Source organism: Vulpes vulpes, unplaced genomic scaffold (genome assembly GCF_048418805.1).
Source record: "Vulpes vulpes isolate BD-2025 unplaced genomic scaffold, VulVul3 u000000752, whole genome shotgun sequence".
Lineage (NCBI taxonomy): Eukaryota > Metazoa > Chordata > Mammalia > Carnivora > Canidae > Vulpes > Vulpes vulpes.
Window position 1 is genome coordinate 12,501 of NW_027325835.1, and position 13,415 is coordinate 25,915.

General features: G+C 72.6%; 1 protein-coding gene across 1 annotated transcript in view; it reads left to right on the forward strand.

Moving 5' to 3' along the window:
* The window catches only part of LOC140597542 (uncharacterized), a gene marked incomplete at its 3' end in the record, with an annotated part of 55,764 nt that overhangs the window by 11,299 nt on the left and 31,050 nt on the right, over positions 1 to 13,415 (forward strand). Inside the window, exons 6-11 of the mRNA XM_072746423.1 lie at positions 7,989 to 8,207; positions 8,880 to 8,974; positions 9,195 to 9,260; positions 9,807 to 9,906; positions 10,177 to 10,329; positions 10,631 to 10,829. Coding sequence (XP_072602524.1) covers positions 7,989 to 8,207; positions 8,880 to 8,974; positions 9,195 to 9,260; positions 9,807 to 9,906; positions 10,177 to 10,329; positions 10,631 to 10,829 — 832 coding nt within the window. The remainder of the gene's footprint in view (positions 1 to 7,988; positions 8,208 to 8,879; positions 8,975 to 9,194; positions 9,261 to 9,806; positions 9,907 to 10,176; positions 10,330 to 10,630; positions 10,830 to 13,415) is intronic.

Below are 13,415 nucleotides of genomic sequence, written 5' to 3' on the forward strand. Positions count from 1 at the left end.
CCTGAAACTACTGTCCCCTTGGGTGTCGACGGCACTTCAATAGATACCAAGGAAAAGGGGTTTCCGGTGGGAATCCCGGTGGGCCCGTGAAAGGCATTTACACGGTCGTGACGCACACGAAGGCGCCTCTGCAGAGGGGATCCAGATGCTCACGTGTCTTCATGTTAATGTTTAGAAGATGTACTTGGGAGACGGTGCGGGGGGCAGGGGCGGAGGGACAGGGGGAACCTGGAGCGGACTCCTCACCCACCGGAGACCGAGCCCCACCCGAGGCTCCACGCCACAACCTGGAGATCCTGGCTTGAGCCAAACTCAAGAGTCGACGTGGAACCGACGGACGGAACCACCCAGGAGCCCCTCAAATGCTCCTAACTGCAACCCCACGCTGTGAACCCTGGGGGGCGGAGGGGGGCATCTGTGACCCCCAGTCTGCCTTGAAGGGCGGGAGGCCTGCAGGGCCCGAGGATGGGAACTGAGGATGCGGGAGGCTGCCTGCATCGCCTTCCCGCCCGGCGTGGGGACAGGACCCTCCCCCGGGACCCTCGGCCACCAGGGTGAGGGCTGAGTGCTGATTGGACCCCGCCTGCCCACAGTGATGATGCGGGACCCCGCTCTGGGCGGAACTGTGGTGCCCCCGGGTTCCACCGCTGCCTGGTGCCCACTCTGCGTCCGCAGACCTTCGGAGGCACCGGTGCTCCGGATCTGGCTCGCAGCGACCCGACTCTCCTGCTCTCCCCAGTAGCCCAGGACTCGTCTCTCCTCAGTACCCCCACCCTCCCACTCTCCCCAGTACCCCGCTACTCCCACTCTCCCCAGTACCCCCACCCTCCCACTCTCCCCAGTACCCCCACCCTCCCACTCTCCCCAGTACCCCGCTACTCCCACTCTCCCCAGTACCCCCACCCTCCCACTCTCCCCAGTACCCCAGTGCATAAAGAGGAGGCGCCCACACAGCGACAGGTCACAGGTGAGTGGCAGCTGATCCCTGATCCCCGCGGGCCACAGTGGGGCCTGTGGATCCGGGTGGGGGCACAGGCCTCCCGCGCTGGGGTCCACAACACCCCGACCCCCATGCGATGACCGTGAGCAGCTCCCACAGCCCTTCCACAGCCCCACGGGGTGAGAGCGGCCACCCTGCTGCCCCCGTCCAGGGAAGGAGGCTGCAGTCGGAACTCAGGCAGCTCCCCCGGGACCCCCGCTCCCCTGTAAGCCCTCTGCTGTGCAGGCACCCAAGCCATGACCTTTCCAGCATGTCCTAGACGCATGGACCCCGACAGGGGTGACCGTCACCCCCCCATCCCGCCCTGTGCCCGCTGGGTCCCCCTGGCCCGTGAGCAGGCTTGCTCTTCAGGCTCCAAAGAACGTGGAGTCCCTCGTGCTCCCCCAGGGCCCCCCTCAGGCTATTCACACATCGCTGCCCTCAGGGTGGGGAGTTCGGTCGCACTCTTGCTGGCATCAGGTTTTAGTTTTGATGAAGTCCAGTCCGTCGCTTTCTCCCCTTGGTCGTGTGCTTGTGGAATCTCGGAGAAACCTTCCATTCCCGCCCCCCCGCCCCCCCAAGCCCGCAGGGACACTCGCTGGCCGGCCCACCCACCACCATCTCTGCGCCGGCCCCGGGCTGGGAGACGTCACCCCCGAGCATCAGGTGGGCAGTTCCCCGGAGCCCCTGGGTCCCCCGCCCGTGTGCTCCTGATACCGGGGTGGGAGCGCTCTGTGACCCCAGCGTGACGGCGTGCCCTGGGACAGTGGCTGGGAAGGTGGACTGTCGGTGGGCGACGGACAGACAGACAGGCAGCGAGGGCCCGTGTGTGATGCCTGTGCCCCTCGGGGCTACGGGGTTGTCTCCGGCTCCGGTCAGACAGAGGGGCGCCCGCCCACGGGGAGCACCCGGACGCATGTGTCCTCGGAAGGTTCTCATGCGCCGTCATCCTTGGATGTGTTTGGATTGCAGCACGATGCAGGAGGACCCGGAGACCCTGCTGGCCTTGCAAAGGGCCAATATCGTGGCCCAGTACCATCAGGTGAGGCCCAGAAGGGACCATAGACACTACACACCCACGACAGGGGGGACCGTACCTGCAAGAGCAGGTGAGGCTCAAGAGGGGATCAGAGCCAAGGATGAGCCAGGTCAGCCCAGGCAAGGACCACAGTCACCAGGAACAAGTGAGACCCTGGGGATGGTCCCGGTGTCAGTAGCAACTAAGGGTCCATCCTGGATCCTCGTCATTGGTAGCGGAGGAGCCCAGGCACCAGGTACAGGTGAGGCCCGGGTGGGGACCAGAGTCACCAGGTCCAGATGAAGACCACAGCTACCAGGTCCAGGTGAGCCCAGGTGGGGACCAGAGTCACCAGGTTCAGGTGAGGCCAAGGTGGGGACCACAGTCGCAGATCCACATGAGGCTCAGGTGGAGACCAGAGTCACCTGGGTGAAGCCCAGTTGGGGACTAGAGTCACCAGGCCTGGGTGAGGGCCAGGTAGGGATCAGAGTCACCAGGTCAAGTGAGGCCCAGGTGGGGACCACAGTCGCCGGGTCCGGGTGAGGCCCAGGGGGGGATCGTCACTGATAGACAGAAGCAGGTGAGGCTGCCAGGCTGCGCCCACTCTGGCGCCCGGCCAATCTCAGAGGGTCGGCGCTCCCTCAGGATCCAGGGGAGGGAGGAGCCCTTCTGCTCCCTCCTGTCTCTGTCCCCACTCCCCTGCTCTGATCGGTCCCCACCACGGAGCCCCCCTCTGTTGCAGGCGCCCCAAGCAGGGTCTCCGCAGGACCTGTCACTGTGCAAGGTCGCCGACCACCAGGGCTTTCTGCAGTGAGTCCCCTGGACACCCCTCATCCATCCCAGGGCGGGTGGCCTTTGCAGGAACACCTCTCTGGAGGCTGACCCCCCCGCCCCCAGGTCGGGACCTGGTCCCCTGGAGCCCTCTGAGGGCCATGTCTGCGCTGGGTTGCAGCTGAGACACCCCGGAGGCCGACCCGGGACGTGGGCAGGAAGGGAGCTGGGCCCGGGGGAGGCCCCTGGACACTCAGAGGAGGGGCCCCCACGCCTGCTTTGGGCAGGCCCAGGTGTCAGCCTGCTGCATCCGGGGGTGGTGGTGGGGTGGGGTGTCCAGTCCCTTCAGCAGGGGATCCCGCCCGTGAGGGGCTCTGGGGCCGGGGCGTGCTCTCCGTAGGGGGACGGCCTGGTCTGGGCCGAGTCCGCAGGGGTGCTCTCGCCCACACCCGAAGGCTTTTGCGGGGCTGCAGGTGGATGCCGGGGACCAGGCCAGCGCAGGGAGGGGGGGGGGGGCCGCAGAGGGAGGCCCCGACCAGGCAGGAGGAGGCAAGAGGAGGAGGGGGCTGCCCTGGGCGGGAAGGAGGGAGGGGACAGCCCAGTGGCCTAGGTCGCAGGGGACGAGGCTGATGGGTCAACAGCCCCACGAGAACCTGACGGACGCTGGAGACCCCAGGTGGGGCCCCCTCGGCCCTGCTCACGGCCCAGTGTCTGCTGGGATGGCTCAGGGGTGGTCGTGCTCAGGGGCTCCGACAGGACGGGAGGTGAAATGGGCCAGGGTGGCAGAGGGGACAGCAGAGAGGGGAGCCCGGGGACAGCAGGGGGACGGCCAGGGGGCAGGGGGAGGCCGGCTGGACGCTGGGCAGTCAGGCCCTGGGGAGGCGGGGGGACCTCAGCGGGACGGTCACGGGGCACCCGGGCCACGCTGACAGCTCTCGGGCTGGTCCATCGAGGAGGGGGGCAGGTCACCCCCTGGGGGCGCCGAGGGGTCCCCGCCCAGCCCACCACCGGCAAACACCCTCCTCAGACCCCCCAGACGCCGCCCCCGCCCGCCCTCAGGCCGCTGGCAGCCCCTGCCCTCCCCGGGGGAGCCCTGCCCTCCCCAGGACGCTGGGTGCAGACGGGGTGTGTGTGTGTGTGTGTGTGTGGCTGTGGGGCCGGGGCCTCAGGGCTCTGCGTCTCCTGCCTTCCAGGGACAGGGAGCTGCCCGACCCCAGCCCCCGCGAGGCCAAGGTGAGAGCCCGTCCTGGGCCCCGGGCAGGACGTGGGGGGGAGCTGGGGCCAGCTGTCTGCACCGCGTCCCCCAGGACATCCCCGGGCGTCTCCCCAGTCCCCCGTCCCAGCGCTGCACGGGCCGCCGGGAACGCACCCGAGACCCGGAGCCGCGGTCCGCGGGGGGCCCTGTGCCTTCCTGGCTCCTCCGGGTCCCGCGGGGCACTGGACGCGGCCCGAGCGCCCACCTCCCGCGGCGGGAGCCTCACCTGCGGCCCCCGCCTGTCCTCTCCCAGAAACTCCGCCAGGAGACCCGGCGCGCGGACAAATGGATAAAAATGCTCAAGCGATGGGACCACTACCTCCCCAGCGAGAAGGTGGGGCGCTGGGTGCCCCCGAGGGCTCTCCGTCCTGACGGGGCTGGGGGGCCGCCCTCAGTGTCCTCCTGCCCCGTCCTCGGGGGAGCCCCCTGCCTGGGGAGAGTCTGCTGGGAGCCCGGGCCTCCCTCCCCAGGCCCCGGGACGGCGGTGGGGGAGCGTCAGGTCGGGGCCAGGGTCCCTGCTCCTCGCGGGGGACGGGGGGGGGTGGGGGGGGCCCAGATCCAGGGAGACCCAGCCTCTCTGCAGACACCCTGGAGCCGACGCCGGAACCTTCTAGATGCCTCGTGTTCCCTGGGCTCCAAGGGGCCGCCCTGGGCCCCTCTCACCAGCACTGCCTTCCTCCCCGCAGCTGCGACGCCGGGTGTACAAGGGGGTCCCGCCCCAGGTGCGGGGACAGGTGTGGCTGCGATTGCTGAACGTCGACCAGGTTAAGGCCAGCAATGCCGGGAAATACCAGGTGGGACCCGACCCGTCTACTCCCCGTGGACCCTCGGTCCCCTCCCTGCCCAGGGCTGACCCTCCGTGACCCCTCCCCACCCGGGCTGATCCTCCACGTCCCCTCCCTGTCCAGGGCTGACCCTCAGTCCCCTCCCCGCCCACGACAGCTGGGCACAGGCCCTCACGCAGGCCCCGCGGGCACGGTGGGCACTCCCGCCGTCCCCGGCCTCCCAGGGGAAGGGTGGAGGTTCCTGCAGGACACACTCCCGTGGTGGCCCCGGGGCTCCCTGCCCAGGACGGCAGCTGCTGACAGGTCGGGGTCTGTGTCCCTGACGCCGGCTCCTCCTCCCGGGGTCTCCCCGCAGGCAATGAAGGAGGCGGCCCTGGTCTCCTCCCGGGACATCGTGCAGATCGACCTGGACGTCAACCGCACGTTCCGCAGTCACACCATGTTCTGGGACCGCTACGGGGTCGGGTGAGGCTGCTGGGCCAGCGGGGTTCGGGGGTCGGGGGCCCGGCCTGGGAGAGGCCCGGGGGCTTCTGTGCTGGGGACACGGGGTCTCCGAGGCCGGGGGGAGCGACGGCAGCAAACAACACACTGCCACGTGGTAGGGTGCTGGGGATGACCCCCGTGCCCCCAACCCCAGGGTCTCGGGGATGGGGAGGCCGCAGGACGGGGCCTCCAGGGGTCACCGTCTGAGCTGAACCCCAAGGGGGTGAGGGGCGGCCCCGTGAAGAGCAGGGGGCCGGGGTGGGGGCGTGGGGGGCACGAAGGGGACCTGGGGCCAGGGTGCATGGCCGCGGCTGGACCGGGACACGTGGACCCGACGAGGGTCGGACAGGTCAGGGTGACACCCACCCTCCGGTGCTTTATGTACTTCTGAATTCTGGGCATTTTGTTTTAGACAATTTGCACTTGGTGAGCACACACGGCATGACGCCGCCCCCCCCCCCCCCCCCCCCCCCGCCCCAGACGCCGCCCCGGTCCAGGCAGGCCCTGCGCGGAGCACACGGGGCCCCAGGGGCAGGGGCAGGGGTCACAGCAAACCCCAGACTGGGGTCGCCTTTATCTGTAGACGTCTCCGTGTGCACCTTAGAGAAGGGGGTGCCCTGTGTCCGCAGCCCCCCACCCCATCCCCTCACCCACCGCCCCCACGCCATCCCCCTGCATCACCCCCCACGCCATCCCCCACAACCCCAGACCCCCACCCCTACACTATCGGTCCCGCCCCCACCCCCACCCCACCCCACCCCACCCCCACGAGGACGCGGTGCAGCTGCCCCCTGTGGGACATGCTCAGCCTCCCCGGCCACCTTGGGGTTCTCTGGACGGCCTGCTCCCGTCAGAAGCCCGGGTGTCCCGCAGAGTCCCCAGGGGCCGCGGGGAGGTGGGGAAGGCAGGGAGCCCCCCGACAGGGGCTTGCAGGTGGGTGGAGCATAGGGTGCAGCTACCTGTGTGTGCAGCGGGCGGGGTGTGTGGGAGCCCGGGACCCCTGGGGTGACCTGCAGGGGCGCCAGGGGCGGGGCTGGGGAGACGCCAGGCATGGGTGGCTGGGCTTCCCGGGCGGGCCGCTCGGACCGTCTCCCCACGAGAACTCGGTGCTCCTCCCTGCAGGGAACCTGCTGCCCCCCGGGGCCCCCGCGGCCCTCAGAGCGCGGCCGGGTCAGGCTGACCTGTGACCCCCGGCCCGGGGGGAGCCGGCCTCCAGCAGCCCGGGCCCGGGGGCCGCGGAGCCGGGGTGCAGACTCAGGCCGCCGTGCGGGGGGCATCGGGCGGCTCCTGGCAGCGCTGAGGGGGCCGCACCCCGTACCCCCCCGTGCTCAGATAGTGACCCCAGGGGTTCGCAGCCTGTATCGGGGTCACACCTGCACGACGTTCCCTGCTCTCCTCACGGCGGCTCAGACCTGGAGCCCCGAGATGCTCTGGGATGGGCGGGCCCGGGGTGCCCCCCACAGAGTCCAGCCCAGGGACACCTGGGAAGACCTGGGGGTGCGCTCAGGGCCACGGATGCCCCGGCTGCGTGGGCTCGGGGCAGGGGTCACGTGGGGCTGGTGGTGTTCCCGGGACACGGGGCCGGGCCAGGCCAGGGCAGCGGAGGAGAGGCGTCAGGGGCTGCGGGGACCGGGGCAGGGGGAGCGCTGGCTCCCATGGGGGCGTGCGGGGGGGGGGGGGGCCGCTCCAGGGCTGGAGGCCCGGGGCGCTGGCGGCGCTGGGGGAGCCCGGAGCTGCACACCCCACGGCGGGAGCCGCTCGGAGGCGTCGGACACCCCAGGGTGCACTGAACCCCCGGCACGCTGCACGTGTGAGGTCGCCGCCTGTCCCCGTGCGCAGACCTGACCCCGGAGATCGGCCCCCGCGGAGGGGCCCTGCGGGCCGCGGGGCCTGCGGGGCCGGTGTCGGCACCTCGGCGGCCTCGCTGGGCGGGGGCTGACTGAGCAGAGCCCCCCGCTGTCCCCCCCTCCTAGGCAGCGAGCCCTGTTCTGCGTACTGGCAGCCTACTCGCTGTACGACACGGTGAGTGTCCCTGCCCCCGCCTCCTGCCCCGCGGGCGGCCTTGTCCTGAGTGGTGGTGACCAGCGGGACTCACAGTTATGGCCCCGGCTCCACGGCCCCCGAGATGCCGGGGAGGGTCTCTCTCCTCCGGGACGGGCAGGGGGCGGGGTGCAGACCTCCCAGGGGAGGCAGGGCCTGCGTGCCCGAGGGCCGGGGCTGCCCGGGGCCCCCGCGTGCACCGCGGCCGTCCTAGAGCTCGGGTCTGGACCCTGACAGACGGCACTACCGACGAGAGCCCGGGCGGGGAAGGCTCCCACTCCCCCGAAGGGAACGAGGCCGAGGCGCCCAGGAGGCCGCCCCCTTCCACGGCGCATTCCAGAAGGGTCCCCGAGGACCCCAGCTCACACGCTCCCCGGCCCCGCGGGGTGTCCTGGCCCAGCTCCCCTCGTGGGACCTGCCAGGGGCCACAGTCAGGCCCCCCCACCCCCCCGCCGACCTGCCCTCTGGGGGGTCTCCAGACCTGGCGGGTCCCCTACAGCCTGGCACAGCTCACGGAGGCCCCTCCTGCTGGCCTGAGGACGGGGGTCCTGGCACGGCGGCCGCAGGGCTCGGTAGCGGGGCCCGGGGTGCTCGCGCCCCAGCTGGTCCGGGTGGCCCTCACCTGCTCCCCCGCCCTCTGGGAGCCCCCTCCGGGAGCCCGGGCTGGGAGGGAGCCGGGGGAGCCTGACGCCCGCGGGGAGGGCTCAGAGGGGGCCTCGGGGCGCACGCCCTCCGTGGGGCTCTGGCTCTTGCAGGAGGTGGGCTACTGCCAGGGCATGAGCGAGATCGCGGCCGTCCTCCTCATGTTCCTGCCCGAGGAGGACGCCTTCTGGGCGCTGGCCCAGCTGATGGTGGGCGACCGGCACTCCATGCACGGTAGGGGCCCGCCGGGGAGCTCAGGAGGGCCTCCCTGCAGGCTGCTGCACCGGGGGGCAGGCGGGGACCCCCCAGCTCGCCCCCCCACGGGCAAGGGCCCCGCCTCCCCGGTGGCCTCGGGGTCCCGGAGCCACGGCCACCCGCCCCACCGTCTGCAGGCCAGGCACGCACTCCCGTTGCTCCCCCAGCCTCCCGCCGGGCTGCCGGCTTGTCCCCCAGGCCCCCCTGCCAGCCCACGGCCACACGGGGCCCAGGGGGCAGCGTCTCCCCCTCCCGGGGGCCCCCAGCCTCACTCCCAAGCCCCACCCACAGCAGAGGGCCGTGCACGCCCATCACCCTCCCCGTGGCCTGCACCCGCTGCCCCTCGGGGCTGGGGACCCGCCTGTCCCCGCGGCGGCCCCCGCAGGAGAGAGGGTGCTGGGTCAGCCGGGCCCGGTCCTCAGCCCCCAGCCCACGCCCCGCGGGGTCTCTGTGAGGACGAGGGTCCCCGGGCCCCGCGCCCCCGGCCTGGGAGGCAGGCCCTGCCCTCTGGGAAGAGCGGATCCAGCCAGGGCTCCGAGGGCGGTGGGCACACGGGGGTCAGGGCGTGGCGGGGAGGCCCCTGCCCCGACACCCCCCACCCCGCCTGGTGCAGGAGGAGGCCCTGACCGTGGGGGCCTGGGGCCTTCTCAGGCTTCTTCGTCCCGGGCTTCCCGAAGCTCCTCAGGTTCCAGAGACATCACGAGCGGGTCCTCCAAAGAGCTCTCCCGGACCTGAGGAAGCACATGGCGAGTGGGGGCGAGTGGGAGCTCCTGAGGCTCCGTCCCCGGAGCCCGGGGCAGGGGGTGGGGGGCATGGCCCTCCCTCCGAGCTGCCCAGAGTTGGGGTCACGTTCCTCCCCCTGGGGCCCGGGGGCGCCCTCGGGGCTGGGCTGGGCCGCGGGGAGCGCGTCCACCCGGCTCCAGGGGCCGCGGCGTGGGGCCTGAGCACCCCCTGCCCTCCCGCCAGGACGAGGAGCAGATGTCCACCGGCATCTACAGCCCCAAATGGTTTCTCCAGTGCTTCCTCGGCCGGGTGAGGCCCCCCCCCCGGGACCCCCGCTCCCGGACCTGCCCCCTGCCCCCGGGGAGGGCCCAGCTCAGCCCCACCCTCCAGACGAGCCAGGCCCGACCCCGGGGTCCTGAGGCTGAGGCTGAGGCTCGCAGCCCAGCCCGTCCTGGAGAAGCCCAGAGGGTCCCTGGACGAGGTCCCGGGGGGCGGCCCGTCTCTGCCTCAGCTCCCCCGGGGGAGGCCGGGTCAGCCCGGGGTGTGGACGGGCCCTCGGCCCATCGGGCGGCCAGCCTGGGGTCCTCTCGAGGCGTGGTGTCTGTCGTCAAGTGCGGGCAGAGTCTGTGCCCCCAGGGGTGCGGGAGGTGCTGGCCGGGGTCGGAACCCGGAGCGGCCGGGAGTCCCTGATCTCCCTGGGAGGAGGGCACGCACGGGGAGGCGGGGGGCGGGGGGGGGGCGCTGCGGGGCCTCGTCGCAGGCAGCCGGGGGCCAGATGGCAGGCCTAGCCTAGCCCCAGCCGAGCCCCCCAGGGGCCCTGCTCAGGCCGCTCCTCCCACCCCGCCGTCCCCCTAGACCCCCTTCTCGCTCACCCTGAAGCTGTGGGATGCCTACGTGTTGGATGGGGAGAGGGTGCTCACGGCCATGGCCTATACCATCCTCAAGGTGCACAGGAGTAAGTGAGCCCCCGGGAGCCCAGGTGTGCCGGGGGCGGGGGGCAGGGGCGGTGACCCTGGGCTCTGAGCAGCACCCAGACCTGGGGCGGGGGGACGGCGGGGCAGGCGGGTGCAGCGGGGCTCCCCGAGTGGAGCAGCGGGCAGGGGCCACCCCGGCCAGCGCACTGCCCGCGGCGCTCCTGGGCACAGCGGGACCCCAGCCGCTGGCCTGGGGGCCCCGGGGGCCCCAGGGCGGGGCCCTCTGGGTCTGACTCTCGCCCACCGCCCAGAGCGCCTCCTGAAGCTGCCCCTGGAAGGGCTCCGGGAGTTCCTCCAGGACTCTCTGGCCCAGCCCTGGGCCCTGGAGGACGAGGCCGTGCTGAGACACCTTCGGGCCTCCATGACCCAGCTCCGCAGGATGCGGTGCGACCTGCCCCCGCCAGGTGGGCTCAGGGCCCCGGCCCCTCCCGACTCGGCCTGCTGGGGCCGCCCACAGGGGACAGAGCCCCCGGGGCCCCCGTCCTCATCTCTGGGGCTCTCCTCTTCTGCTCCAGCCTCGGGGACCCCAGGCCAGGGCTGGGCGGGCGGGTACCCACTGCAGGGCCCGGGCAGCAGTGTGGGGGGCTGAGCACAGGGTCAGGCCGGGGGGGGGGGGGGTCACGCGGGAGCCGGGAGGACCCCCGGGGCCCCCAGCGGGGGACACACAGCCTGCTGGAGACGCTGACCCCGTCGGCCTCTTTCCAGCGGGACCTGAGGAGTTCCCCACGAGGCCCCTGGGCCTGGAGCCAGTGTCCCCGGCGCCCGGGCCTCTCCTCCCTTCTCCGGCCTCTGAGCCACCGCCCAGGGTGGAGGAGCCGGCCTCCCCGGGCCCAGCCGCCCGGCCTGAGCCGCCCGGACCCCCTCCCGGCCAGGCCATCGTCCAACTTGCCCCCCAGCCCCGGCGGTGGAACTCCCTCCCCACCCTCCCGGGGCAACAAGGCGGTGCAGGCAGGCGGCCCCGGGACACGGCGGGCTTCAAGACAGAAAACGGGGTCTCCTTCCATTTGGCACCGGCCTGGGCCACCCCAGAGGCCCCGCGACGGACCGGGCCCTGGAGCACCCCCGGGACTCCCATCACGCGGTCCCCCCAGCCCCCTAGGGATGACGCTGTCGGGCCCAGGACACCCTTCCTGCCCCGCGGCCACTGCAGCTCGTGCCCCTCGCTGGGCAGTGACGGGCACAGCCAGGGCAGAGCCAGGGCGGCGCTGAGCCCGCTGCCCCGAGGCCCCGCACAGGCCCGGGACCCTCTGCCCCCCGCGTCCACGGGGCAGCTCGATGCTCGCGGGCCTCGGGGGCAGAGCGTGGCGGTGAGGGCGGGGGCCCGGAGGCTCCGGCCCGCCGTCACCGTGCCCTGCCTCGTCTCGCTGTGCCTCCCGGAGGGCGGCACCGCCCGCACGGGACACCAGCCCCTGACCCAGAGGGACCTGGGCTGGCCTGGCCCCGGGCTCTGTGGGGGCAGGGGCGACTCGAGCGCCTGCCCCAGGCCCAGCGCTAATGGGATCCAGCGCCCCGGGGCCCTGGCCAGGCCTGCGTTCTGGCCCCGGGCCGAGCGAGCCCTCTCACAGCAGGATGTGGCCTCCTGGGCCCTGGGCGTGCCCCACAGACCCAGGTCGCTGACCTAGGGCAGCCCTGGGGATCCCGGGACACCCCAGGGCAGGGCAGCGGGGGCAGGCCCGTGGGCCCCACCCCCACCCCCACCCCCACCCCCACCCACACCAGGAGGCAGGCTCCTCCACGCGCTGGGGCTCCAGCAGTCAGTCACCCGGCCCCAGGGGGCCCGAGGCCGGGGTCCAGCTGCCCTGCGGGGACCCAGCGCAGGAGCCCATGGGCCGCAGGTCCACGTCAGCCCTGCCGCCCCCAGAACCGCCTCTCACCGCCCCGACCTCAGGACACGCGCCCCCACCCGGAGTCGAGTCCGCACAGGCTCCCAGGCGGGGGACTCCAGCACCCGCACCCCTGTGGGATTCCCGCTTTCCTCTAAGGACAGGAAGGTCTCCCAGGGGAAGGCGCGCACCCTCGGCTCTGAGCCCCTGTTTGCTGTTGCAAGTTCAATAAAGTGTTGTTGTGTGAGAGGGCACGGCCGGCTCGTTTCTGCGTCTCCCGGAGCTCTGTGCACGGGGTGCGGAGACACCCCCAGAGAGGAGGAGGGGGCGCCGCCCAGGCCCCGACCAGCCCCTGCGGGGGCGCCGCCAGGCACACACAGCTGACGTCCCCACGTGCCTTCCCGGGGCGGCCAGACGCCAGGGTCAGGACCCCGCAGACTCTACTGCGACTCAGCCTGCGCCCGCGGCCAGGACGGGCCCTGGGACAGAGTGACAGCCGGGGAGCCTCAGGTCACCAGGGTCTGTGCTAAGCGCCCTGGGAGGTCTGTGCCCCCTCTGTCCAGGGGGCCTGGGCTGCCCGGGCTCCGGGGCGCTTCCTCCCCTCCCCGCCCCGGGCCTGTGCGCCTGGGGCACAGAGGGCCCGCGGGGCGGTCAGCGTGGCCCCGGAGCGGACGTCAGGACAGCAGGCCCTTGCAGCTCTCACACCTGGGCCACCCTCACCGGGCGGGCTCAGCGTGCACACCCGGTGCTGCTGGATCCCTCGCACCAGAGTGTGGAGGGCACCCTGCACGCCCTGGAGAGTAGGGGCTGGGTGAGCGCGGGGCTCGGCCTGGGGGCAGGCAGCGCAGGGGACCGAGGGACCCCGGCCCCGTCCCCACCCCGACTCCCACACACACACACACACACACACACACACACAGGCAGCCCCAGGGCTCCCCCCACGGGCAGCCGGCCCCTCAGGAGCTCCCCCCAGGGCGGCCCCGAGGTCTGGCTCCCCGCTGGAGAGGCATCGGGGAGAAGAGAAGCGGCCGGCGCTCGGCGGGGACCCGCTGCCACCCACGGGAATGTGGCCGAGCCGGACCTTCCAGCTCAGCCGACCCCCCGGCGGGACGGGACGGCACGGGACGGCACGGGACGGCACGAGGGGGCCCGGGTCGGCCGGGAGAACCCAGCTAGCCGCCCAGCGCCAGCACCGGAAATGATGGTGTTTCAACCGTTTCGGCGTCAGGACGACGCGGCCCGAGGATCAGATCGCGGCACGGCGACAGACAGGCACACACCCCAAACCCAACAAACGTCGGAATCCCCCGACTGTTGTCAGACAGCAGCCGGACGGTTACAGACGGGACGCTGGGGACCCCGGTAGGACACACGGAGGACGCTCCAGACCACGGCTGCAGAGGCGCTGGAGGCCCGGGGATGCGCCTGCGGGTGCCCACGGGGAGCGCGGGGCGGCGGGAAGCACCCTACAGAGGGGGGCCCCTCCTGGGAAAGGACGCCGGGTCCCCGCGAAGGCTCCCGATGCTGACAGCTGTCCCCCTCTCCTTCAGCTTCTGGTTCCCCCCCGCCCCATTTTGCTCTTCCTGATTCTCCGTCGGCCTCCGCCCTGCATCCGAGCCACTGACCACACGGGCTTCTTTAGGACGTCGGGTCCCAAAAGGAGGCCG